Source organism: Empidonax traillii, unplaced genomic scaffold, assembly GCF_003031625.1.
Source record: "Empidonax traillii isolate 1590-97213 ecotype Southwest subspecies unplaced genomic scaffold, ASM303162v1 scaffold138:size3245559, whole genome shotgun sequence".
NCBI lineage: Eukaryota > Metazoa > Chordata > Aves > Passeriformes > Tyrannidae > Empidonax > Empidonax traillii.
This window is the reverse complement of record NW_020955331.1, coordinates 963099-987734: the sequence shown is the minus strand read 5'-3', so window position 1 is coordinate 987734 and position 24636 is coordinate 963099. Positions and strand designations below refer to the sequence as shown.

Sequence of the window (24636 nt, the reverse complement as noted above, 5' to 3'; positions counted from 1 at the left end):
CTCAGCTGATCCTCCAGCCCTTGGTCTGCAAGGTCCATAATGCACACAGCACTGAACATGCTGTCCATTTACTCTAGGACTTTATATTTGATCTGATCACTCAGCACTGCTCTTTCATCTGGATATTAGTTCCCTGTGCTCTTCCATCCTGGAGCACCATTTGTAGGAGTGAAAATTACCAATCATTTGGAGCAGGAAATGAGATGGGGAAGGGAGCCCAGAGCCAGCACCAGCCTCAGTAGCAGCAGCCCTTCAGTCCTAGATTTAGAGCAGTAAACCCCATATTTTGCAGAGAAACTAGTCATAGTCATTGCTATAGCCAGAATAACGCTTTCTATGATGGAAATATCAGAATATCAGCCTGGGAAGTGCAAAGGAAAGAAGAGCCTTTCTTCTCAAGCAAGCAAAATATTCAAGGTTCTGCTAATTTACACTCAGACTACCTCCCTCCCACCCCCTCAAAACCTGTTTCCCAGTTAGGAAAAGGGATTAGCAAACTAACAAAAGGAAGACTTTCCAGGTCATGAATCATGCAGAAATTATAGCCAAAACCAAATTCTTGGGGTCTGCTCTTTGTCCCAGTAAAAAGCTGTTTGCTGCTGCTCAGTACAGAGCCCAGCTGCCTCTGAAACCCAGAGTCTGCACATGCCTACAGGGAATGTGAAAAAGAGGGAAAGAGAAATAAAACAGCTCCCTGCCTCTCAGTGAGGCTGACAGCATGGACCTCTGGACATCTGCAAGAAAACAGTAGAGATCATTACCTGCTTGGGAATAGGATTGCTGCTGGCCTCTGTGAGAGCAGCCAGATTCCCTCAACTCCCTAGAAGAACTGTGAAAGCATTAAGAGACACTTTTACCTTCCTGTCTTCATCAGCTGAGAAAATAATTTCCTGTGGCTAATTACACATTTTAGCACCAAGGTAGTGATTGTCCTCTAACTGCAAACATCTGCCTCCAGCCTGGGGTGGAGCCCAACTCTGACCACGGGACCTTGGGCACTGGCAGCTGCAGGATAGGATGGTGGTCCCTCATCTCCTGTCCTATTATGCACATGCAGTCATGGGAACATGAACCTTGCAGAAATGGGATCCAGCACTGGGGTGCCAGCTCCTGACTGTGTGCAGCCTCCTGCTATGTGCCAGCTTCAGCCAGTCCTCCTCCCAGCTGCCCTCCCTGCTTGCTCAAAGCCCACAAAGCCTGGGCTTTTAACAGACCTAATTTGGGTCTGTTAGCAACCAGAAGGAGCTGAGCTCTTCTCTTAAGGTCAGATTCTAAGCCCACCAATCCACATATCTGTGGCAATTTTTTCACTCATAGGATACAGTTCCAGCTTTACATCAGGTAATTGCTTGCTGCTTATACACAGACCAGGCTCATTGGGATCACTCTTGCTCGCTTAGAAGACAACCAAATTCTTCCTAACACTGAGAAAAAGACGACAGGGCTCTTCAGATGCACGCCCCACTCCTTGCTTCCTATTTCTTTGTTTCTAAATGTTGAAGTATGAGCTCCATGCTGTTGCCACAGCCCTGAAGCCCCATTGATTCCCACACATGGGTGAGAGCATGGATGTGGCCCATCCACCACCCATACAGGAGAAAACTCCATTGCACACAAGAAAATTTGCTTCACTTCATACATCAATGCTCACCTTCTCTCAACATGACAAAAAACCCCAAAGAATAAAGGAAACAAATATCTTCCTCTGCCAATACATGCATACAACATGCACAAACATTTTGGAAAAATTGAAGAATCTGTAAATGGAGGGGTTGGTGCCAGATTTTAAAAATTATTAAACATTATGTACAAAGAAAACATAATGAGCTCCTATGGGATGTAGAAAAAATTACCCATGAATGAGAGGAAAATGGATAACCACTCCTGGGTTTGCCACTGGTGAATTATTTAATAATCACTCCCCAGCAGATGGAATATATTTATCCACCCCATTGGAGCACACTTTGCAATTTATTTACACTGCTTTAAAATATGATTATTTATTTAAAAAATAAACAAGGTATCCACAAGGGAAAAAGGAAGCAAACACAAGCTTAAAGGGGGGAAAAACATGTTTTGAGCATTTCAGTTCAATTTAGGGAATTTCCACTCTTCACTTCTACTTTAAAAACCAGAAATTGAAAACTCTTTTGATCAAGCCAGTCTAGATTCCTCACACACTTAAGAGGATCACTATGAGATGGGGTCTATGTGTCTTACACTTTCATTAGCCACACTGTCTTGGGCACCAGAAATCTGATGCAGCTCCTATTAATATCAAAGAAAACATGCAAATTGGGATCAGTGGGACCAGGCCCATACCTTGGAATAATTTGATTTACAGGATCTAGCTTGTCTAAGCTAGAGTGATTCTACACCCATAGCTCAAACAACACTCAGCCTTGCCATTTAATTAGCTACTTATTCTAAAATGCAAAGGGTATCATTTAGCAAAATTTGAAAATGCAAAAGGTACCCTTTAGTACTGTGTAAGTACATAAGTATACTGCCTGCTCCCAAAATTAAAATAGCAAATGTGAGCAAAAGGCTGTGCCCACTCAACAGCAAAGTGAGCTACTGGTAACTGCAGACTGATTCGGACAAACCTGAGAGAAAGTCTACAAGAGGAACAAATACTTTTCCCAGGCAAATGACAAGTCATTTCAGACTGAATTCAGGCTTCCAGATTCTTCCAGTGCAAGTCTGTGTGTATGTACAGGTACATATTAGCCATGGAAGGCTGCACAGAAACTCTATTACCCAGCTGGGCACAGATGTTTTTAGGAGTCGGAAGTCATCTGGGAGAGAAGAGGTCAAGAGAGACTCCACAGCATAACACACTCTTTTACACATACTCTATTTTTCATGTTACACATACTTTACGAAGTTTTCATACTTTGCTGACAGAAAACAAAGAACAACCCCGACCCCTAAACTACTGTCCCCTCACCAAGGAAAAATCTAGTCACTGTTCATCACTCCTCACAGTTTTTCAACAATCCATTCTGATTTCCTCTAAGGCTAGTGAAGTCTATTTACAGATCTCAAATGCAGGAGAGTTCCATGATGAAACCAACAATAGTTACTGGAGACGTAACACTTTCTAAAGTGACTAAAGAATAAGATTACTCAGTAGTAAGAGTTTAAGTCTCATTGTTAAGAGTGGGTTAGCAAACCAAAGGCAGCAAATTCCTCAGTCATTTAGGTGCTTTTGAAAATGTTTTTCCAGGACCTGAAGATAATTTCTCTCCCATACGTTGCTTCTACTCCCCAGATCAAGAAAATCTGCAGATAATGTGAATCAAGAATAGATATTTTGTAAAAGATATCACCTTAAAAACCAGAAATCTGTTAGACTGAAATCCAACTGCAGGCATGGATGCCAACGCTTTACCAGCCAGCTATTTCAGTAAAAGGGCTGCTCTATAGACTCTCCAGTATAGTGAACGCTATACATCTTTAATGTTGGAATGAACTACTAGAATAGTATTGCTTAGTTCAGACTGAGGAGAGCAAATCAATGTGTCCTCCTCACTGGGAAAGGGGTCAAACATAAGCAAATCCTCTCATGAACTGAGAGTGCTGCACTTTTTAACAAAAAATCCAAACTGACCTCTAAAATCTCAACACCCTGGAAGAGTAAGAGCAAGTTCACTGCATATTATTTCTGTAAAGACAGATACCAGATTTCAAGATTACTTCCACCACAACAACCTAACACATGATTACAAACAGAACAGATACACATGTCTGCTGGGATGTGGACAATACAGACAAGGGAACAAAGGACTCCCTACACTCTCCTGAGAAAGCAAAAGGGAAGTGTCGAACACCTCATGTGGAGTTATGCGCTCATTTATTTTAAAGACAGAAAGGATTAAATACATCTACATAAAGGAAAGCAAAAGTGTTTAAACAACAATAAAAAAAGATTTAGTGGCATTAATAAAGAACTCCCTTCAACCAGCATGTCACCATTAAAGTAATTAATAGGGCATGCAAGACACTTCAGCAGAAAGTGAGCAGTGCTTACATTAGAGACTTTTAAGTTTTCACATGACCTCAAGACAGATTCAGGCATTCCTGTGCAAAACTACCCTCTAAAACAGAGATGGGGGCATTCAAGTCTATAAAAGAGTGATTTTAAAATTTAACTGATATGGTCTAAGTCTAAAATGCAAAGGTTAAGGGAATATTAGAAGGGCAATAATTCTATCTGATTAAACTTTTATCCGAAGTAACAATAAAATGTTCAAAATGAATTAAGGATTTTATTAACAGATGCAGAGGCTCTATAAAAGAGTTTGAAATCTAAGTACTAGAGAGGAGAATTTTTTCTTTTTTTTTTGTCTGGATGAAGGTGATATTGCTATAAAACTTTAATCTTATTGCCATGCCACAGTGAAAGTAAAACTGTCAGAGGTAATAGAGCAAATCAGGATTGCTTTCTCTCCCTGCTCTATGTTGCAAGGGCCTCCTTCCAGCATATAAGAATACGCACATTCTGAGTCTGGCATTGATACTACAGGTGACAGATGCATGCAGAAGGTTATGGGCTGACGACTCACCTGGACTTCTGCTGGTTTCAATAGTCCCAATGTGGTAAGTACAACCACATTACAAGGACCATTCCAAATGAGTACTGAGCAAAAATTGGTGCTGTGCCACCAGGGACTCTTCAGAACATTTCAGCCTTTCCAAAATGGAATTAACTATTTCAGGACAGTTTCAGACATTTAGTTGTTTATCGCTACCTGTAGCGATCTGAGCCCTTGAACAAAGGCATTTCACTACTTTAGAATGATCAAATTTAGGCCAGTCATAAAACTATAGAACAGGATAAAATACAAGACTTTTGTGAAAATTATTACTAAAAGCAGAACCTATATATGACTCAGAGCAGAGCTCAGCTCCATCAGGGCATTTATCAGCCATGATTTAGGCCATCACTAATTCTTCCTTCTGTTTTGCTGCCGTTAAATTCTGGCAACTTGGTTGCCTTGGTGATGGCTGCGATGTCTGTGGCAGATGCACTGGAAGACATCCTGCAAAGGGGTTTGGCTTTTCTGGGAATTCTTGAACCTTTTGAATGTTGGCAGGAGTGCTCTGATAGCCACCTGTTCCACCACCCTCCAACCTGCCAATATCAACACTGGGCAAAACCTGCCCCTAGCCCACCCCTGTCACACACCACATCCTCCCCGTGAGGACCCAGGGCTCAACCTCTCTCAGTCCCTGCAAAGCCCCGAGTCAGCCCAAAAGGCAGCTTCAGGGATTCCCACACCCTTCTTTTGCCTTGCAGTACCCACAACAAAACCACAGCTCCTAAGAGGAGCAACTGACAGTGAATTGCCAGGGAGACCAGCATGTCAAACAAATATTTTTCTTTTCACAACAGAACATAAATATTTGGCAGCACATTTAATTAAAAAAGTCTAGAAGTTACTAAAAGAGAGTGGTGAATGTTGCTATGATGTTCGTTTGCTTCCTAAAATATGACCACTCACAGATGGCTTGCTGTAGGAAATATTAAATAATTTTTAAAGTGTTGTCTGGCTTGAACACAGATTGCATTTACACAGATACCTTTGTTGGTGGAATGCCAAGATGGTGTATTGGTTCAAACACAACCTTAAACAAAAAAAACTACCTTGTCAGGAGTTAATGGAATATTCATACTTAAAATCTCAATCCCTGATAACATCTCAGCGTTAATTTACATTTCAACACTGCTATTTTTTACCCCTCTTGCTATATTTCCCTTCACAAACAAGGCAAAATATCCAGGTTGGATCAATAGCAACTTTTAGGTTTTGTGCACAATAATCATTATTTTTAGGATTTTCAGAGCAGTTTGAAAAGATGGGAGGCACTGCAGGTCTCGCCAGCCACATTAACCAACGTGCTCTCCGGTCCTGTGAAGGCGGCTACCTACCAGTGCACAATAATCTCTTGTCCCCAGCAAATTCTACAGCACAAGAGTTGAGCTATAATCTGTTTTTCCTTCTGCCCAGAATACCCCAGTGGATGATTTACCTCTTCTTTCAATATTGTGCTTGGCCCCACAGATTTGTAATCAATGCAGATGAGAAGAAATAAGTCTTACAATTTGCTTTGTCCCTACGTGAGTACCAAGCACTCTCTATACTCTTAGAATCAATAAACTTTGCCTCCTGTCATCGTTCCCATTTGTTGCGCTTTCCCTACAATGGCATGATTTTTTTCTTTTTCCTAACCAGAAAACTCCCAAGACCATTTGGGTTTGTGTGTGTGTGTGATGGCAAGTTAAACAGTTTCCTCCACTGCAAACAAACACCGCACGCAGGCAAACCATGTCCTGGAGTGAAGAACAGAGGCAAGACGCTAGAGGGAGGATCAACCCACAAGACTGAGCTTTTGCCAGAGCAAATTCCTTGGAGTGTGGCTTCACCAAGGAGACGGCTCAAGTGGCACACTGCAAGAGGCTGCTGGCCTCTCTGGCGCACAGGCTTGCAAATTGCTGTCTGGACTGAAGGAAGAGGCATCTGGAACCGAGAGAGAGAGAAGACTTTGTTCTCTGCAATGCTGCTAAGGGGAAACCATACCTGCTAAATCCAAACACACCCATTCCATGATAGATTCAGCTCTGTTACCCACAGATACTGCAGCCTGGTTGCAAGGCCTATGCTTTACCAGCAGCTCTGCACAGGTGCAGTGGTGAAAAAAGCTGTTTATTTACTTCAGTGTGTTCTCCCTTCTTTTATGTCTGGACATTGCAGCACTTTGACATCACTGCCTTAGAAAGGACAGAGCTCCATAACACACAGATCTGATGGAAACATACACCTAAATTACAGGCCCAATTTCAAATAAATCACAGCCTTTCCAAAATAATTGTCTTCAGCAGTTTGAATTGACAAATAACTATGCAGGGTTACAAGCAAGCAGTAGGACTTCACGGAATGGAATACTGTCATGGTATCTCCCACCCTCTTGGGTTTTCCAAGAGCCCTCACTCTGCTTTCAGCTGCTTATTCATATTCATGTCCGGGCTCAAAACAGCAGTGGTTAGAAGAGGGGAAGAAAAATAGCTCCTTCACCTGAAGATCTTTGCAGGCTGAACTGCAACTAGAAATTTGGTAGAAACTACATAGAAAACTTGGATGTGGAAAACCTGAGCTGTTGAGTGCAGGGTGTGTCTGTGGTCCTGGATAGGTCACTCAAGTTCAGAACAGGAACAAGGAAGGCTAGAAAACACTCCTGGGTCTGCCCTTGCCTAGATTTTAACTGTTTTTAAAAGAGGTTTGCCCTACCTGTCCTTGAAGGCTTCCAACAACGGAGATCCATGCTGTAAACAAACTGCATTTAATTTTCTTAGGGTCAGATCTCCATTTGCAATATGGAGGCAATGACGTTGCCTTTTCCCTAGACCAAGAAGGTATTTGGAGGCAGACACTGTCATTCACTGACACACCATGATGAGAGTTTATTAAAGTGAGATCTCCAGATGCTATTTGGGTAGCAAAGGGTGAAAGCAGCAAGTAGTTTACTGAAGAGGTGGTGAAATACAATTGAAAGAAAAGAAATGAATGCTGTAAACCCTGGATGTGACTTGCCATCTAATCCCATCTACACCTGACTGTAAATGAGGAAAATTTTCCTGCTACTACAAAGATGCTGGTGAGTAAGACTTTATTCTTTCTTATAAGCTGTTTCTTCTAAGTTGCAAAGGCAGAAAAGTGTTGGGATACCTTCTACAGGGAAGGCTCAACACAGCTAAAAGTCATTGCTGAATGGCTTCATCCCCTCAACTGTAGCATGATCCATAAGCGGATGCATAGCCGGAAGCCACAAAACCCCATTAGTCCTGCAGAAAGAGAGACTATTTTCTTCCAAAGAATATACAGTTGGTCAGTGGAATTCAACCCGCGAGGGCAGGAAATTCACTGAATGGCAGCAGCTGGTTCTTCACAGAATCATCTTTTCAGTCACTAAGAACTCCCTCCACAAAATTTCACATGGCATAGTTTTCTAGATTATACATGTCAAATCAATGCGTATTTCATATAATCAAAATGTGAAAAATGCTTCTAATTATAAAAGCACAAGGCAGAGACAAGAAAACAATTCAAGTTGTTATGGGGGTCAGCACATGCAGGAGGAAAGACCAGGATTCCTGCATTCTAGCAAGCCATCACAAAGGTCTCAAGCAAGCCCAGGTGTGGAGGGGGAGTATTCACCTAATGAGGACACGTTTTTAACTATGGCCTATGAAAAGGAGTGGGAAGTGATTCATCCCTAGCAAAACTTCTCACCACCAAGACATCACTGAACTAGTTCACCAGTGCTTCATGCCCGATCTTCCAAAACAGAATTATCTATTAAAATGCTGTCCAGCCTATGGTAACGTTTCCAAAAATATCCCCCTCATAACACTACCAACACTGGTAGCATCGAGTTTCTCTACCTCCACAATCCATAGCTGGTCTTCCTCTAAAGCAACACTCTAGCCAGCTTTCTGGAAAGTCAATTATACCAAAGTATTTTGGCCTCGGAGAATCCGTCGCCAAGGTGAGCACAGTGCAATTCTTGGCAGGGCTCATTCTCATTGTCTTCCAAGAGCACTATGAATTTTCCCTCTTACAGGCTTGGTTTGCAGACTTGTTGTCCTCTGTCCTTGTTGGACAGCAAGATGAATTGGCCCCGTCTTCTTTAATATTAGCCTCTCTCTGGGTCTCCACAGAGGAATTCCTATACAGAATTACCTCATCATCTCATGGTACACTTTCTCTACTTTCTTTGTAAATCCAGTTTAGAAAGGAGGTTATTGATCACTGGTGACTCCCCCACACACCCCTGCAAAGGAACCTTTTCCCCAACTCATAACAAAATAAGAGGCATGTCCCATCTCCTATAGCAGCTGGTAGGGCACTTAAACCACAGATGCAGGCTTCCAGAGGGTCAGCTAAGTTCAGCTGTTCCAGTTCTGACAGAAGCTGCTTCGTCAACATTTTCTCTCACACACACATTTTTCTACCTCCTAGACTTGGACTCCTGGAAACTCCAGGTGCAGCTTATGCAAGAGTACCCCATCCTCCTCTATCCATGTCCTGATTGCACAAGACCAGCTACCACTCCAAGCAGTAGCGTTGAGCTTATGGTCACCAGTCCTCCACCACCCATCTGTATCTTTCGTATCAACTGTTGCTGGGTGGTATCAATAGAAAGGGCCATTACTCTTAAGGGACTTATTAATTTTTCACTTTTACAAATGATCAGTTTACCAGAAGTAACAGTATTCCCTTGCCCCAGTGTTTTTCCAAACAAATTACCAACTGGGCCTAGGCTGTCAAAATTATCAAAGCTAATAATCAATAGGAATAAAACACACCTGTAAGCAAACAAAAACTCTGGTTTTTTTTGTCTGCTATGCCCACGGACCACTTCTGTTGTGGGTAAGAAATACCCAGGGCAGGAGCCTGCTGCTGCCTGGCACAGCCCAGGCTGCATCTCTCTGCTACAGGAGCTGAGACTTAATGCTTTTCGATCCACGGGTCACAGGTTCAGCTCCCTGCTGCCGATGACTCACACAGGAGCACTGAACTAAAACTAGCAACACCAGCTTTTTTCTAGGAGAGGATTGAAGAGAAGCATTGATCTCAACGAAATATTTCCAGGGCAAAAAAATTCCACCACGTAAAGAGTGCGTGACTTCTCTTTAGTTTATTTTATATTTTTGTTCCAGTTGTCATTTTGAATTCAAACTCTTTGGAAAGCAGGCATAATAGTCTTAATGATCCCATTGAGCAGTTTAAATTCAAATTGTGGAGCACTCGCAATACCATGCTGGCAGCACTTTCCATAAATTACTCTCAAATTCAATACGTTGCTTGACAAAAACAAGAATAAAAGGCTTTTTACTTTAAAAAGAAGAAAACTTGTATCATAAAAAAAAAAATCTTTAAATTATAGTTTCTCTTTTCTGGTCCAATTTAAATTGTTACATAGTTGCTAAATTAGTGCTGTAATCCCTGCTTACAAATTGCAGAATCATTTTTAAAAATAGATGTAGTTTTACTGCAGGGATCAACCTTACACTTTAGACCGTATGTGCTGGAGGAAGCTGCTCTTGCACAGCCTTCAACCAAACACACTCATGAGCACACACAGGGTGAGGTTTACAATACCAGTCACACTGAAGCCAATAGCAGTCTTACCAGAGACTTCAATAAGCACAAATTGAGTTAACACTGACATTTCAGACTGATTAGCAAATTCAAGCTTTCCCAGGATTCTCAATGGCACCAGTGGTTCTGGTTGTACCATTTCTTAAAACATCAGCATTTCTCTTGTGTTCTATTCTGAACTATCTTCTCCTACTGAACTACAGACACTGACAGGCCAGGAAGTTCGACACTTGTAAGAGAGAAAAACCTCAAAGATATACTGTTTTCTCCTCACAAAACAAGTAATTGGGGGGAAAAGAAAAAAAAACAGTGGATCCCTATGGTCCTGACTTTAAAGCTGGGGAAAAGCAATAATCAAGGCATGACTTCTATGCACAGTTTTTCCTCCTTCGAGCTCTTTCACAGCTTTAGTGCTATGGAAAGATGAACTTCACCTGCAAAATCCTGAGTGATCTTTGGGGATGGGTTTAAGGTCATGTCATCAATATCTCTCAGTGCACAGCAGAAACAGGAAATGTCAATCCCTGTGTCTCCATAGGGCACTGCAGAGCATACCCACTATTTTCCCCCACTCTAGCTAGACAGATATGAGAGTTTCTTCTCCTTCAATCGCTCCTCATTTTGAACCCTCTTCTTCTCTGAACTCTTTCAGCTGACCCAGGCTATTTCTCCTTTCCTGTACCCTTCCCAATCACACCATGGTCCTTCCCTCAGGTGAGTCACATTAACTTGGAGGCAAACAGAAGAAACCCTCAGAGGCCAGGAGCATCTGCAAGATCTTGCTGTGTCCTGTGCTAACTGCAGGAGCTCAGATCTTCTCAGCCCTCAGGCTCAGAGTTTGTATCTCCAATTGCCAACCACCAGACTGCCAGGAGAGGGGATGGAGAAAGTTATCTGGACATCAAAGAACATCCCATTCACAAAACAGCAGCATTTCTCTTGCCAGACTGGTGTGTCTGGTTAACCTTGTGTTCAGTCCTTATGATAACACGGTATTTGGAAAGCGGACAGCTGGCACTGCTCTAACATCTTGCTTTTCAGTCTTTTATAATAACAATTCCAATGACACTACCCTTAACCTTTTCCTTGCTCTGAGTCCAGTGCTAAAATCTCTTCCACTACTTAAGAGGAAGCAAACCAAATGTTCTTTTGTCAGTAATTTCCCCCGTTAGGGAGGGGAAAAAATACACCGATAACATACTGCAGACACAGCATTCAGCACGTGCACAGCAGTGCACTGGTTACACTGGAAACCCTATCATTATATTTCAGATGTTACTTGACTGTCGTAATGACTATGAAACATCTGTCTCCTATTAACACTTTAGTTTTTACAGTTGCTTTCAGTTCAGCAGAAGTGTCTTAATGGAGAAGACTGGTACTCTTTTAGAAATAACATCAATAATGAAAGAATCCTTGGATGCAGAGCAAAACCAGCAAACACACTGGCAACAGAACTCACTGCAGTCATAAGATGTAATGGGAAATGATAGTGATGGGCCTTTTTTGGGGGGGGTGGGGGTGTGTTCTGTGAAAGAAATTAACTCTAGTACTCAAATTCCCATTAGGAAAAATATTTATTTGCAAACAGGTGATTGATCTCCTTAGATGTTATTTCAGACTTTTGGGGAACTTCATCTTAACTGGGTCACTGATAAATAAAACCAGAAACAAAAACAAAGAAAACCCCTTCTGCAGGCTATTTAGGCTTGGTATTGACTAACCAGTAATTAAATACAGCTCTTCACAGTAATTTTAATTACGGCTTCACTGCACCACAACTAAGAAGAGTCACATAACAAACTGAGAAGATTAGCCAATTCTAATTGTTGAAAAACATTTATTTTTATTTTTGTGCATAGTTTTTGAGTGCATAAGGCCACAAAGTCACACAAGTGAATTATTAAAAAATAATCAAAGACTTCAAGAATTTATATATCACAACTAGGCAAGTACTATAGTTTATTTTCATTAAAGAAATGAAGCCTCTGTGGCTTGCATCAGAGGTCAAGAGTTTTGGACTTGGGAAAATGGAGTTGTGTGTTAGAAATCAGTGTGAATTAGGTATACCAGTAAACAAGTTTCACTTAATTTCTCAGACTTATGCCAGCTGAAACCCCTGTTTTCTTAGTTGGCCACTGCCATGAATTAACTGTGTAGTCTTGGGCTAGTCACAGGCTGCACCTTTCATGTGAATTCAGATCCAGAGGTAACTGAGTCTAGGCATTTCAGTCCTATTGACTTCCTACAGACCTAGGGTTCCTAGTATCCAAGCTGTTTTCTGATCACAGGACTTGAAGCTCAAAAAAAAAAAAAAAAAAAAAAAAAAAGTGAGGCCACAATTCAGAGGAATCCTTAAGCACAGGCTAGATTTTAAGCAGGTCATTAACTCTCATTGAGTTCAGTATAACTGCATCACACATCTAAAGGCATCTAAAGACAAAAGCATTCAGACTGTGCCTCATCATTTTAAGGGTCCCCCATTCATCTACAAGAAGAATTTGCAAGCCTATCTCAAGACTTCAGTGTACTTAGGCATTCATTATCCTTCTGAAGCCAATGCAGACCTCATTCCATTGAAAAATCAATGAGACATAGGCTCTAGGACACAAATTCCTCAGACCCAAAGCCAGTAGCATGGCAGGTGCTTAGATCCCTTGTGAATCTGGCTTTTAGCACAGCCGACTCCTGAGCTTTCAGAAAGGTACTGAGACTTGGGCTTCCAATGTTTGTTTCTTCCACATTTAAGAGTTTAATGTGTACTTGGCTTTTTTTTTTTTCTTTACTGCCTCAGATTGCCAGATTCCAGCTTCCCATTTCCCACTCCCAGTACCAGCTGTCCAGCTACACATACACAGCCCCGTCAGCACTGCCATCCTTTCCCCTGCATGTGCAGCAGCAGATGGATCCAGACGTGTTTTGGGTTAAGTCCATAACCAGGTTTTTGTGGACTGCATGGATAAACACTTAAAGGCCCCTTCTGGTTATATAAAAGGAAGCTATTAAACGTTTACTCTTTCCTCTGTACTCAGAGCTGCAAAGCCATATCACAGAATGTACAAACGCAGATGCAACCAGGCAATTATCGTTCCTTTATCCCTTAAATAGATAGAAGATAAATTTGAAAGAAAATGAGGAACAGAATCCTTCTCCCTTTCCTTTTTTATCCTTTTATCTCCCAATGTAGGAAGTTTACTGAACCCTTGCCAACAATTCACTCAGGCTAATGAAGTGTATAAGTAATGGGATTAAATAATCTTAAACCATCACTACAGTGGCTAATGCAGATGTTTTCCCAAACTAAAGCAGATGAGTGGTGAAGAATGCGTGCTTGATTTAAAAAAGAGGAAAAGAAAGTATCAATCTGCAAGCAGATGAAGTCAATTCCAGACTGAAGTCAGTGAAATGTTTAATTCCAGTTACATAAAGTTGTTCCAATTATATTAAAAATGCACCTTCCTAAAGTCTGCAGTGCTTTGCACATGGTCAAACTTTCCACAAAATGAACCTTAAATTTTTTATGGTGCAATCATTTTAGTGCAAACAAAAATAGAAATGATTCAAAAGGTACATATTCCATCAAAAGATCATTTAGCTTTTAAAAACAAATTAACAAGGCCCACCTATCACTGCCATTGTAAATAAGACAGAATCCTCCCTTTTTATATTCAATACTTTAGTAATAGTCCCACTGCTAAGGCTCTGTAGAAATAGGAAGAACACTGAGATATTGGTGGCATTTTCAAAAATATGTGTTATTCCTCTAATTATTACTGGAATGCCAGAAACATCAAGAAAAGCATCAATTTTTACTTTCAGAAGTGTAAATCCAATTCTGAAAGGGTCTCAGGCCTGGTGTCTATAAGAACGTAGGCCTGGATGTTTAGAGAAAGACCTATCAATGCTTCAGAAATGTTTCGGTTCTTGACTTAATCTAAGATACAGGGATTACCCTTATATACTGGATGCTTAGGTCACACCAAGGTAAGGCCTCAGGTACATTATGTGATGTTTCTTTAATTTGCACCTGTGCAATTGGTTCCAGTAGCTCTTACAGGAGCCCCTTACAAGAGGTGGCTCCTCAGAGCAACTGTTAATTGTTTTCTTTAAGACCTTGTTGGAGGCATGAAATGAAATTTTAGGGTAAGGTAAGCTTCAAAAGATATCTAATCCAAAGACTCTCAGTTCAGTAGAAAAACTTCCATCAGGCAACGCAAAGGCCTTTATTTTAGAAGTTTCACTGCTCTCTTGCATCCCACCTCCTTAATCTTAGTGGGCACCACAGTCTGTAAACTTTTTGGTATCAGGTTTCCCAGTATAGAAAACTAAGGCCAACACTACTGCTAAAAAATCACTGCATATTCTGCTCCTTACAGAAATGAAAAATGACAAAAATCATCTATTTCCCCTGCGTTGTTTTTTCCTGTCCCACTTCTTTTTGGAGACAGGTCAGACCAGGAAAAGAGATTCATCCAGTAAGTTGAAAAATATCAGAGTTCTTCTGAAGACCATGGAAAGACCAGGTGCCCACAGTACTGCTGCAAGATTATCAGATTTTAACTGCAAGGCAACTCTACAGCAATGAAGGAAATCAATGTTTCCCACGTCTGTGCATTAAAGTCAGGGCACAAAGAAGAACAGCTACTTACAATATAGCAGGGTTCACAGTAGGCTTTCTTCTCCACTGCGTAGAAAGGCTGTCCCCTCAGCTTGCTCTTGCACGTCATGCAGGTGAAACACTCCACATGGAAGACCTGGTCCATGGCCGTGCAACCGGTGCCTTCTCCAACAACATTCTTCCCACAGCGGGCACAGCAGCCTGTCAGCAAAGGGAAAGGATGTGAGTCAAAGCAAGCTCCTGGACTCAGCTGCAGAGAAGATCCTTCCACACAGCTGTGCTGCACAGGCGTAAGGGGGACACAGCAGCTCAGACAACAGAGGAGCAATTTGTGCCACTGCTGGCAAAGATCTAGCATCCCTGTAAGGCACTCTGGTGCTGGCCCACATGAAAAGATCTAGAAAGGACTGAAACTGGCTCCCAAGACTGCAGTGATATCAGTTCTGCTGCTGCTAGCCAGTGCTGACTGTAAGGAGTCTGAGCCTCAGATACAAACCACTCAGCTATCACCTAACCCAGCTCATCCTCAGCTCATCAGTTAGATGTGATAAACCTAAGGCTTTGGCCCCCACATTAAAAGATTTTGTGTTAGGATGCCTCACAAAAGCTGCCTGGTGGCAGTACAGTTGCTACCATTTAAAGAGTAGTATTTGCTTGTACAGCTTTAACCAATTCTCTCAGTGAAGCCAATTACTTTATTTTTCTGTTCAAAGATTGATAATGATTAAGATACTGTGTCTATTCAACCACAGAAACTATTCCTAAAGAAACTGATAGGTGGATACTATATTCTTACCATCCTTCAAGAAAGGTGTCAAGAAAGGTGTATCAGAACCTGCTAGTAAAGACTCTAAGTACAGACAAGCCTTAAGAGCTCTGTCTGTTTCTCAAAAAGGTCCCTGATGTCACATAGAAACGCATAACAAAAAAATCTGCAGACACACACACACACATACAAAAGGCTTCCTGCCTTGTTCAGATTGTTGTTAAAAATGTTATGTAGCAGATAGATTTCAAGTGAAGAAAAGATTTTCTTAGATCATGGGAAAGACATTTTCCCATGAAAGACTTTGGTGCAGAGATGATGGAAGAGGAGGGTGGAAGGCACACCCTTACCATTTTTCTCTGTCATTCAAGTTCTAGAAAATGGAGATAGCCCGTGCAGGTCTGATGTCCTTACCCAATGATCAATGTTGAAAATGGAAGGTATTAAGAACAACCTCAGCCACCCTATGCAGGAGAACCCCAACCAAAGCTAATAGAGCAACTGTGGTCTGGGACATTGCCCCACTCAAAATGGTACTGTCCAGTTTCAGACTAACTGTGGTGTGTGTTCAGCCATGGGGCCCTGCACTTCTTGAAGGCTCCGTGGGTGGAGTGGTACAGTCACTGAGAGTGGGAAGGAGGGGAAGGGAAGCAAGAGCTGAGGTACGAGCAGGAAGGCAGACTGAGTTCAGTATAGAATTTTTCGTAAACGCATACACAAATAATATGTATCTGATAATTAACAATCCAGCAACAATACGATGCTCTCTCATACCACGATCTGCATTTATTGGGCTTTTCAAGCATATATTGCACAACTTCTTTAAAGGACTTGGACATGTCTTGTCATCCCAAGAGCAGGGCTGCTGTCCTTTGGCAGTGCACTGTCAACATCCCTGCACTCACAACTTCTTTCCTGCCTGTCCCAGACTCCAGTAAGCTACATTCAGGGAACAAAGCATGTAAGCTACTTTTGGATCCTTCAGGATGTGGCAGGATGATATATATACACATTTGAGATATATTAGGAAAGCTTAGAAAAAAACCCAGATCATTATGATTTGCTACAACAGCATAACCGTAGTTGGCTTTATACAAGAGATACAGTTCCTGACACAAACAGCTCTCAGCCTGAGCAATGTGGAGAGAGAAGTCACCAGATGAATCCAGACAAGCCTGTAAAGCCCCCAAAAGGAATTAATAATGCTCTATGTGAACTTAACTTTCTTTAGTATTGGTTATTAGTGTTTTGATTGACAGTGTTGTGCTTTAATTACTCCACCATAGCACTTGTAGTGAGTATTCCTTTTTTATGAGCAGAGGAGGAATGCAGGTTTCCCCGCATGGTGGTGAGGCTACAGAGCATGGGGGAAGAATGGAAAAAACCACGAGGACTAGGAATAAAAAAAACCCAAAGCCAGTGGACAGAATAACAGGAGCAGCACTGCACTGGGAAGGAGGCAGAAGACACCTACTGTGTACACCACAGGAGCTGCATGTACCATGAGAGAGCACCACTCAATCCTGCATGTGGACAAGACAGAGCGTGCTCCAAGGCCTTCTCCAAACATCTCGTGTAGCTGGGCTGTAATACGAAGAGACGTCTGGGGAGCAGTTAATATCTCTATATATAAAACATGAAATTGAAAGCCATTAGTGTATTACTTTACACAGTGTTTTTCCAGAGGGAATATTCCGCTGAAGAATTTATTTTCCCTAGTGTGCCATTCTGTGATCATCCGGTATTATTTTTATGAGGCATTTGGACATGGAATAATGTAGCGTCTATGCAAACACTTCTCAGCTTTCTTTGTTAACATCTGAGCAGAACATGTGGGAATCTTTTCTTCCCCTCCTCTTCTTCTCACGTTCATAATTTAGTCAGCTCTAGTATACTTCAGCATTTGTCTTCCTCTTTGACCAAGGCATCTCTCCATTTGCTGAAGAAGAAGCTGTCTACATGTAGACCATACTTCTGGCTATACTTGTGCTGGGAGACCTGGGCCTGTTTCCTAACTCAAATACATACTCTTTTAATATCTGACAAGTAACTCAATGCCTTTTTCCCTCTTGTCCTCTCTTCCAGCAATGAGCATAAAGACATTTTCTCTGTCTCCCAAAGGTGCTCTGAGGTTACATTCCTCCATAATTCTGAGGCATTCCCCAGCTAATTACTGGTGGTCAGATACAAACCAAAGAGTAGCACAACACAAGTCTTGGCCAACTTCTCCCCTTTAAGTTGGTTTCCTTAGGCTTTCCTTCCTCTTTCTGGGTTTTTCCACAGAAGATTCCCATTCAGGCAGTGACAGACTTAACCTGTCTACATTTATGAGAAGTCCAGTTTCTGCTATTAAGTACACAGACAGAAATAATCCTGTAAACTGTTGCACAGGAAAGCTTAAAGAAAGTTTCCTTTTTTATAAGTTTATATGCAAATTATAATTCTGTGGCCTTGAGCAAACCATGTTTTTTATGAGGTATGGTCACTCCAGTGAGAATCGAAACACAAGCTCTGTGCCTAGCAACTCTCCCAACTGACTGACTCACCCAGAAGGTAAAAGCAAACAAGCCAAAATATCCAATTTGGGAGCTTACACTGAGGTGGCTGGATCTATGTGGAGGTACATGGGCATATACACAACCGAACTGTCTTGAAATGACGTGACCACTGGAGACTGCACCTTCTGCAGAACTCACAAGACTTCTGCAAAAGCTGGTCTATTCTCCCAAATCCTGCATCTTGCTCAAATTTAGTTGAAAATGGCTATTAGTTTCAAGTGTTGGTGAGGGAGGAATTGACAAGCAGACAGGCACATGCATACAGGCAGTGTGATTGCACAAGCCTCATTTCCTTAGAAAACCAGAAAAACCTCACTAAAAACAATGTATCTATCATTATGTCTGATAAAAACAAAACAAAGGTCTCCTTTTCCTGCTTGCCAGTTACCAACAGCGAAGGTATTTGTGGTTGGGTTCACCACAATTAAGTGCCCACACATGTTCCCCATTTTAATATTTTCATACTGGCTGAAATAACCCAGTGTTGTGCTCAGAATACCCGTTAGTGAATACAGAACAAGTTGCACTGCTTATTGGGAAAGAAGTAGCAAAGTTTGCAAGACTCAAGAACAAACAGATTGCACAAAAAAAAGATTACACAAATAATCTAAGAGAAAAATAGCAGGCAGCGTATTACAGTAGAAACACAGAACAACGTGACCCATTTGCTTCCCACAGAGACAAACAGCACTTAAAAGGCAGCTTAAAGACAAAGGACAAAATTAGCACTAAACTGCATGAAGATGAAACTATGTCATTTCAACATTCTTCTTTTGCCCCTTCAGCCCTTTTTAGATCCTTTTTCAAGATCACTTCAGCAAAACTAGAAGGCGATACGTTGGCAGCAAGCCTGGGAGACCAGAGTCCTCTATTTTTGCATGAAAGAGGTTCATAACCTTGCCTGTGCCATGACCTTCCTTCAGCATTGCCCAGCTGCCACATGTTGGTCTTACCTTGAGGGGACATACAGAAGTGTCCACAGAGACTTTCCTTCTGAAAATGCCATTGTAGTGAGTGGATCACCTGGAAACACTTCAGCAGCTGAAAGGATACATCAGCTACTATACTTTATTTTGAAACCTCCTCATTTACTGTCTTCGACTGTGTAAAAAATATTGCGAATCTGAAGGAAGAGGGGGAAGGGAGGAGAGGAGCTCATATTGCCCATGATGCTATGTTCTAACATCCTGTTATTTTATTACATGTTATATTATTACATGTTTTTTGCCTATACCACCACGGATCTTGGAGCAGTCCCATTGTGCTGGATTTTTGAGAAACAGAGAATTCAAAGAAGGGCCCAACTGCAGGATTTGACAATCTAATACAAGCACTAACAACTGGGTAGAGATAGGAAATAGAAGGAAGCAATCAGACAAAACAGTCAGCAAGGAAAACTGTGGTCTCAGCACTCTAAATGTTTTATTATTGACAAGGAGTCTGTAGACAGCCCAGCAAAGGAAAAGGTTAAGGGAGAATTTGAAAGAGGACCCGGAGGGAGTGTAAAGGAAGTTTAATGGGATACTTCTGAGGGAAGGACAAAGACAGAACAAAAGGGAATGTAAGTGCTTGAAGACTGAACATAGACACCTTCAGATGGGAAGGATGAGTTGGTATGTCACTAGAGAATACTAGAGGAAAAAGGGTGGGAATAGGTCATTACAGGTCACGCAGCTAAAGACATGAAGCTTCTGTTTGATATGATGCAGAAATGAAACCAGAGGAGAGACATTCAGGAGCTGGAGTCAATGATCCTTGCAAGTCCCTTACAACTCAGGATATTCTATGATTCTACAGTTAAGAGGCAGGAATGATCTGGCCTAAGTTACAGCTAGAGAGTTATTTCTGCAGTTAGTTGAGCATGAACGGGAGAAATCACATTTTTTGAAAAGGATATTGCAGAGATCCAAGGTCACTGGAGCTTGGATGCAGGTTTTATCTGTGAAGATGAATAGAAAAGGCCATAATCTGACCTGTTACTCAGCAAAAGTTTTAAGATTTGGCCAGAAACTGGACACGATCTTAAGATGAGGAATTAGATACCGGACATCCAACCTTATCTGGGACATGCGTCATTTTTAAACATCAGATTAAGAATGTGAGCCAATCAGACAAACATCACCACTGGATGGATGATGGAATAGGTACATGCCATACTAATGCTTACGGTGTAGTATTCTCATAGCAATCACACTGGAGCCAAAGACAGAGAGAGGTAAGGTAACTCCACCCAGCGTGCCTGAGATGCTCCTGTTTGCCCATTCAAAGACTGCATTAGCCTTTTTTAGGCTATAGCATTATTTATCTGTCATAACTACTTAGAAGCCATTGGGGGCACTGGCTGTCTCTTGCTATCTGATGTACAGTGCCTAACACAGGCAATTCAGGCAATAACTACTGATGCCAAGAGTAAAGAAAGCAGAGAAAAAATGTGGAAACCTCTCCACAAAAGGTTTAAATTAATGAATTCAAAGCATGCATTCTATGTAGAGAAGAGATAGGGGATAATTTTCCGATAAAAGCATAAAAGTAGGAAGGTTCTGCATTTGCTGAAATGTGGGGAAAAAACATTGATATCTCAAAAAACTCTGCTTGATGGAAAAAACTGTTTCCCACCTAACTGTACTGTGGGAATATACCACAAGGTCATATCCTCAGTGTCTATCAATTACACAATTTCCCTTGATCAGCTAAGTGTATTCCCTGGTTGTCACTGCAGCCCTGATACACTATGCAAGAAAGAACTAAAAAAACAAAGCATGCTGCCGTTACAAAACTGTACCAAGAACATTTTTAAAATACATAAATACATTGAACAAAATATCTCACTAAAAGTCCCCCTGGCAGCCTCAAGACACCCAGTATTTCCGCTGCGTTATTTTTCTAATCATCTCTGTTTAGAGTTCGCCAGCGAATGCATTTCAGAGATTCATGACACATTCTGCTTTTGAATGGCTTTGAATCAGCTGGCAGTAAATGTGGAAAAATCATTATTCCTAATGAAGAAATATTGATGACAAAACAGCATTTCGAGGATAACGTTGACCATAAGTCAACAGTGTAAGAAGACTTTCCCCTCTGTCTCTCCTCTTTCCTAATGACTTTTATCCAAGGATTTTCATGCATTTCCCAAGCATGTGGGATTCCTCAGGACACCTATGTCAGACAGGCACAATTATTTCATTTTAAAGGGATACAGGAGCAGAAATTGATCCATTAGGATAACAGTTAACAGCAGCCCTTAAATGCAAGTACACCTTAATCAAGTCTAGCTTCAATGTTAGGAGCTTCTGCCAACTCTGAAGCACCCAACAGGTCCTGGGTTCTTCGATTTGTCCAAAGGGAATAAAATAGGAATCTCTGATCCACAAGGGAGGGTTTATTCTCTTTCTACAGAGCATGGGAGGTGCGTGTCTGTGATCATGCTAGAGAAAGATGCATTGGTCACATTGGCCCCAGAGTGATTCTGACACTTTGGCCCTCAGGGCACTTCAATAACACTACGAAGGGAAACCCAAAGGCATTTTGTAGGAAAGTATGTTATTTTGCTCATCTTATCCTTGCTTTCCTTACCTATCCCTTTTTTGCTTTTGAACTCAGCCTTTTCACTGAGTGGGAAGCCCTTGGCAATGGTTCATTGTGCCAGGATCCAAGCTTGAAGTATCACCATTTGACAGGAGCAGGCTGTATGCGTCAGTTGTCTTACACAGCCTTTGGACAAGAGACAGATCAATCTTAATTCCCTCTCCTTCAGCAGACGTCAGAAAACACAATCTTTCACAGTAAACAGAGCTTCATGCTGCAGTGTGTGCCTGAAACACTTCATAAATTAAATCCAAGGCCGTGATTTAATTACTGTGTCCTGGTTATTCTGCTTTAACTATGTTGCACTTGTACTCCAGATGTACAGGTCCCTGCAGTGACCTACTTGTCACTTGTACTGTACGGCACTGAGCAGTAGCTGCACTCTTGTGTTGTTTGCATCCCTTTCCTCTGACCACAATACAAATTCATATTCTCACTTTGCTTGGCTGCAAACCTGACACATTCTCGGTATGCCCCGGAGGTCCCATTTGACACCACACAGCAAATGCACTGCAACTGTGCAGGCTCTCTCTGCCAACACTTCACTGTACCTTTTCAAACACTTCTCCATGCTGCTCACCACAGGTTTACCGTCTCAGCTGATCATCAGCCCTCATGGTGAATTTTTCCAACACCCCAGGCAAGGTAGAGGACTGGTAGGAACTTGAGACCCACACAGGTTAAATAACTCTTCAAGGGTCACACAAGAAGTTTATGATGGAGCCAGGAACTGAAGCCATGTCTTTTCAATCCCAGTCTAGTTTCCTCAACCACAAGACCATCTCTGAAAAGGCCTGATGGTGAGAACATCTTGTGGCATGAAAACCTCTCAATTTCCAAGGGAGCTCACAGCACCAGTCCTGCTGGAATCCTTTCCCCAGGAGGAGGAATGTGCTCCCTGTGCAGACCACACCACCACTCTCTGGCAGCCTGGCTGAGCCATGTAGCACCAGAGCACAGAGTTTTGTGCCTCTGCTACTGTCCTCTGTTTAATGACACAGAAGGAAAGGCCTCTGCTTTCTTCAACATCCATGTGGTGATGATCCTTTACACATCTACATCATCCTCTCCTCAGGTCCCTGGGACAACAGAGACAATTTAGCTTGTTTCTGATATAACGAAGAAAACAATGAGAGATACCTTCCTAAATTACCGCAACCACAAAAATAAAGGTTTGCAGAGGAGTGCACCTGATTGTCCTACAAAGCTATAAAAATTCAAGTTGAACAGGATCTTGAGAAGTCACGAAACTATCTTACTGCCCTGAAGGCAGGATCAGCTCTCTCTACATCATTCTTGATAGATACTCGTTGAACCTGTTCCCAAGAGCCTTCAGCAACAGAGATTTCACCAACCACTTGGGCAAAAAATCTCAGCAAGTACCCAACCTCACCATTAGTGAGCCTTTCTGCCATCCAACCACTGTGCCCCTCTCAGCAAGCTCAGCCAATGCCTTTTTCCTCTATTCACGACGGACATAAAGAACACAGAGAGGCTTGGTTTGATCTACACCATTTGTACAGGAACAAATGAAAGATGCCCCCGCTCACAGGCAAGTGCAACTGTGAGCCCCACACATCGATGAGGTACCAGTCCCTGACTCGGGTGATCTGCAGTGAGTGTGCCAGCCCAGTGGGGGTCAGTGATGCTCTACAGTATTTAAGGTCCCAGATACGTTTTTTGCAGCACGCTTTGCTATTTTTTTTTGTTGCTGTTGTTACATTGTGTCAACTTTTTGGCACGTGTTTTACCATGTGCGAACGGGTTGAAATAGAGCCTCCCTAACATCTGGAGACAAAAGAAAGGGGGTGAAAAAAAGAATTTGAGAGAGGAAACATTCCTCCCTTTGCTAATCGATCAAGGAAATGCAAGGGAGAGAGTAAAATGTTCTCTATTTCCTTTATAAATGTTTCCTTTAATGCTGATGAAAGTTGCCAGATGACAAAGACTACAGCTGTATGTGCACTGAAGGGCCTCAGCTCGCAAAGCAGAGGAGGGAGCTGTCAGTGCAGCTTTGCCAGACGGTCTCAGACAGGGCACGGGGAATTGCCCCTGGAAGCCACAGCAATTCCTCCTCCAGCTTGTCTCCACCAGACTCTCCAACATTGCAAACAGGGTGCCATGTCCCCTGTTGTGTCCTGGGCACTCCCTGCTACCTGCTTTCCTTTCCTACTGCTCCCAGCCTGGGCTGAACACTAGGCATGGATATGGTAAAGAAAAGCAGTTTTAAGTTGCAAATGTAGAGTTGGATGGAAAGAAGTAACATTACATAATTATTCTTTTTTTTTTTTTTTTTAAATTAAAAACATGTTTGTGTTTGTGGGTAAGAATTTCAAAGCACCAATTTCCACCAAAATCCCTGGCCAACAAACAGCTAACTAAGGAGTGAAATAACTTCATTTTGTAAAAGAAAAAAAACCAAAAGGATTCATACTTTCACAGAAGTCCTCTACCATCCCGTGCCACCACTCCTCTCCTTCAGGGCAAACTGATCACATATAGTAAGTTGAAAAAACGAGCAACATGGAAACCTCTTTTTTTTTTTTTTTTTTTTTTTTTCCAAAATAAAAATCTTTTCTTTACTTTCCATAGGAAAATGAGAGTTTTTAAAATAAAAATTACTTTTCTCCTTGGAATACATCACTAATGTTGAAATCTTATTTTTCTGTCAGATGTTACCAATACGTGGCATCTAGGGGACAACCTCAGCAGCTCTGTACGCACTGAAGGTGAGGCTATCAGCTAAGTTCTAATGGGGCTCGCAGGAAACCTCTCTCCGGGCAACTTATCCCAAAGCTGATTCTGTGAGGTTTTGCCCCTCCTGGGAAGGAAGTTGCTGTCAGAGCTGTAGGTCAGAAAAATTTTGGCAGTTCTGGTGATCTCAACAGCAACAATGACTGAGCCAGGTTCCTTTGCACTTACACTTGCAAAGCCATGTTGCAT

At 41.9% G+C, this 24636-nt stretch overlaps 1 protein-coding gene across 9 annotated transcripts in view; it reads right to left on the bottom strand.

Moving 5' to 3' along the window:
• Window positions 1–24636, bottom strand: part of LPP (LIM domain containing preferred translocation partner in lipoma) — a 319665-nt gene that overhangs the window by 28384 nt on the left and 266645 nt on the right. For all 9 annotated transcript variants that reach the window (XM_027884103.1, XM_027884102.1, XM_027884107.1 and 6 more), the window contains one exon: window positions 14816–14985. In XM_027884103.1, the coding sequence (XP_027739904.1) occupies window positions 14816–14985 (170 nt within the window). The remainder of the gene's footprint in view (window positions 1–14815; window positions 14986–24636) is intronic.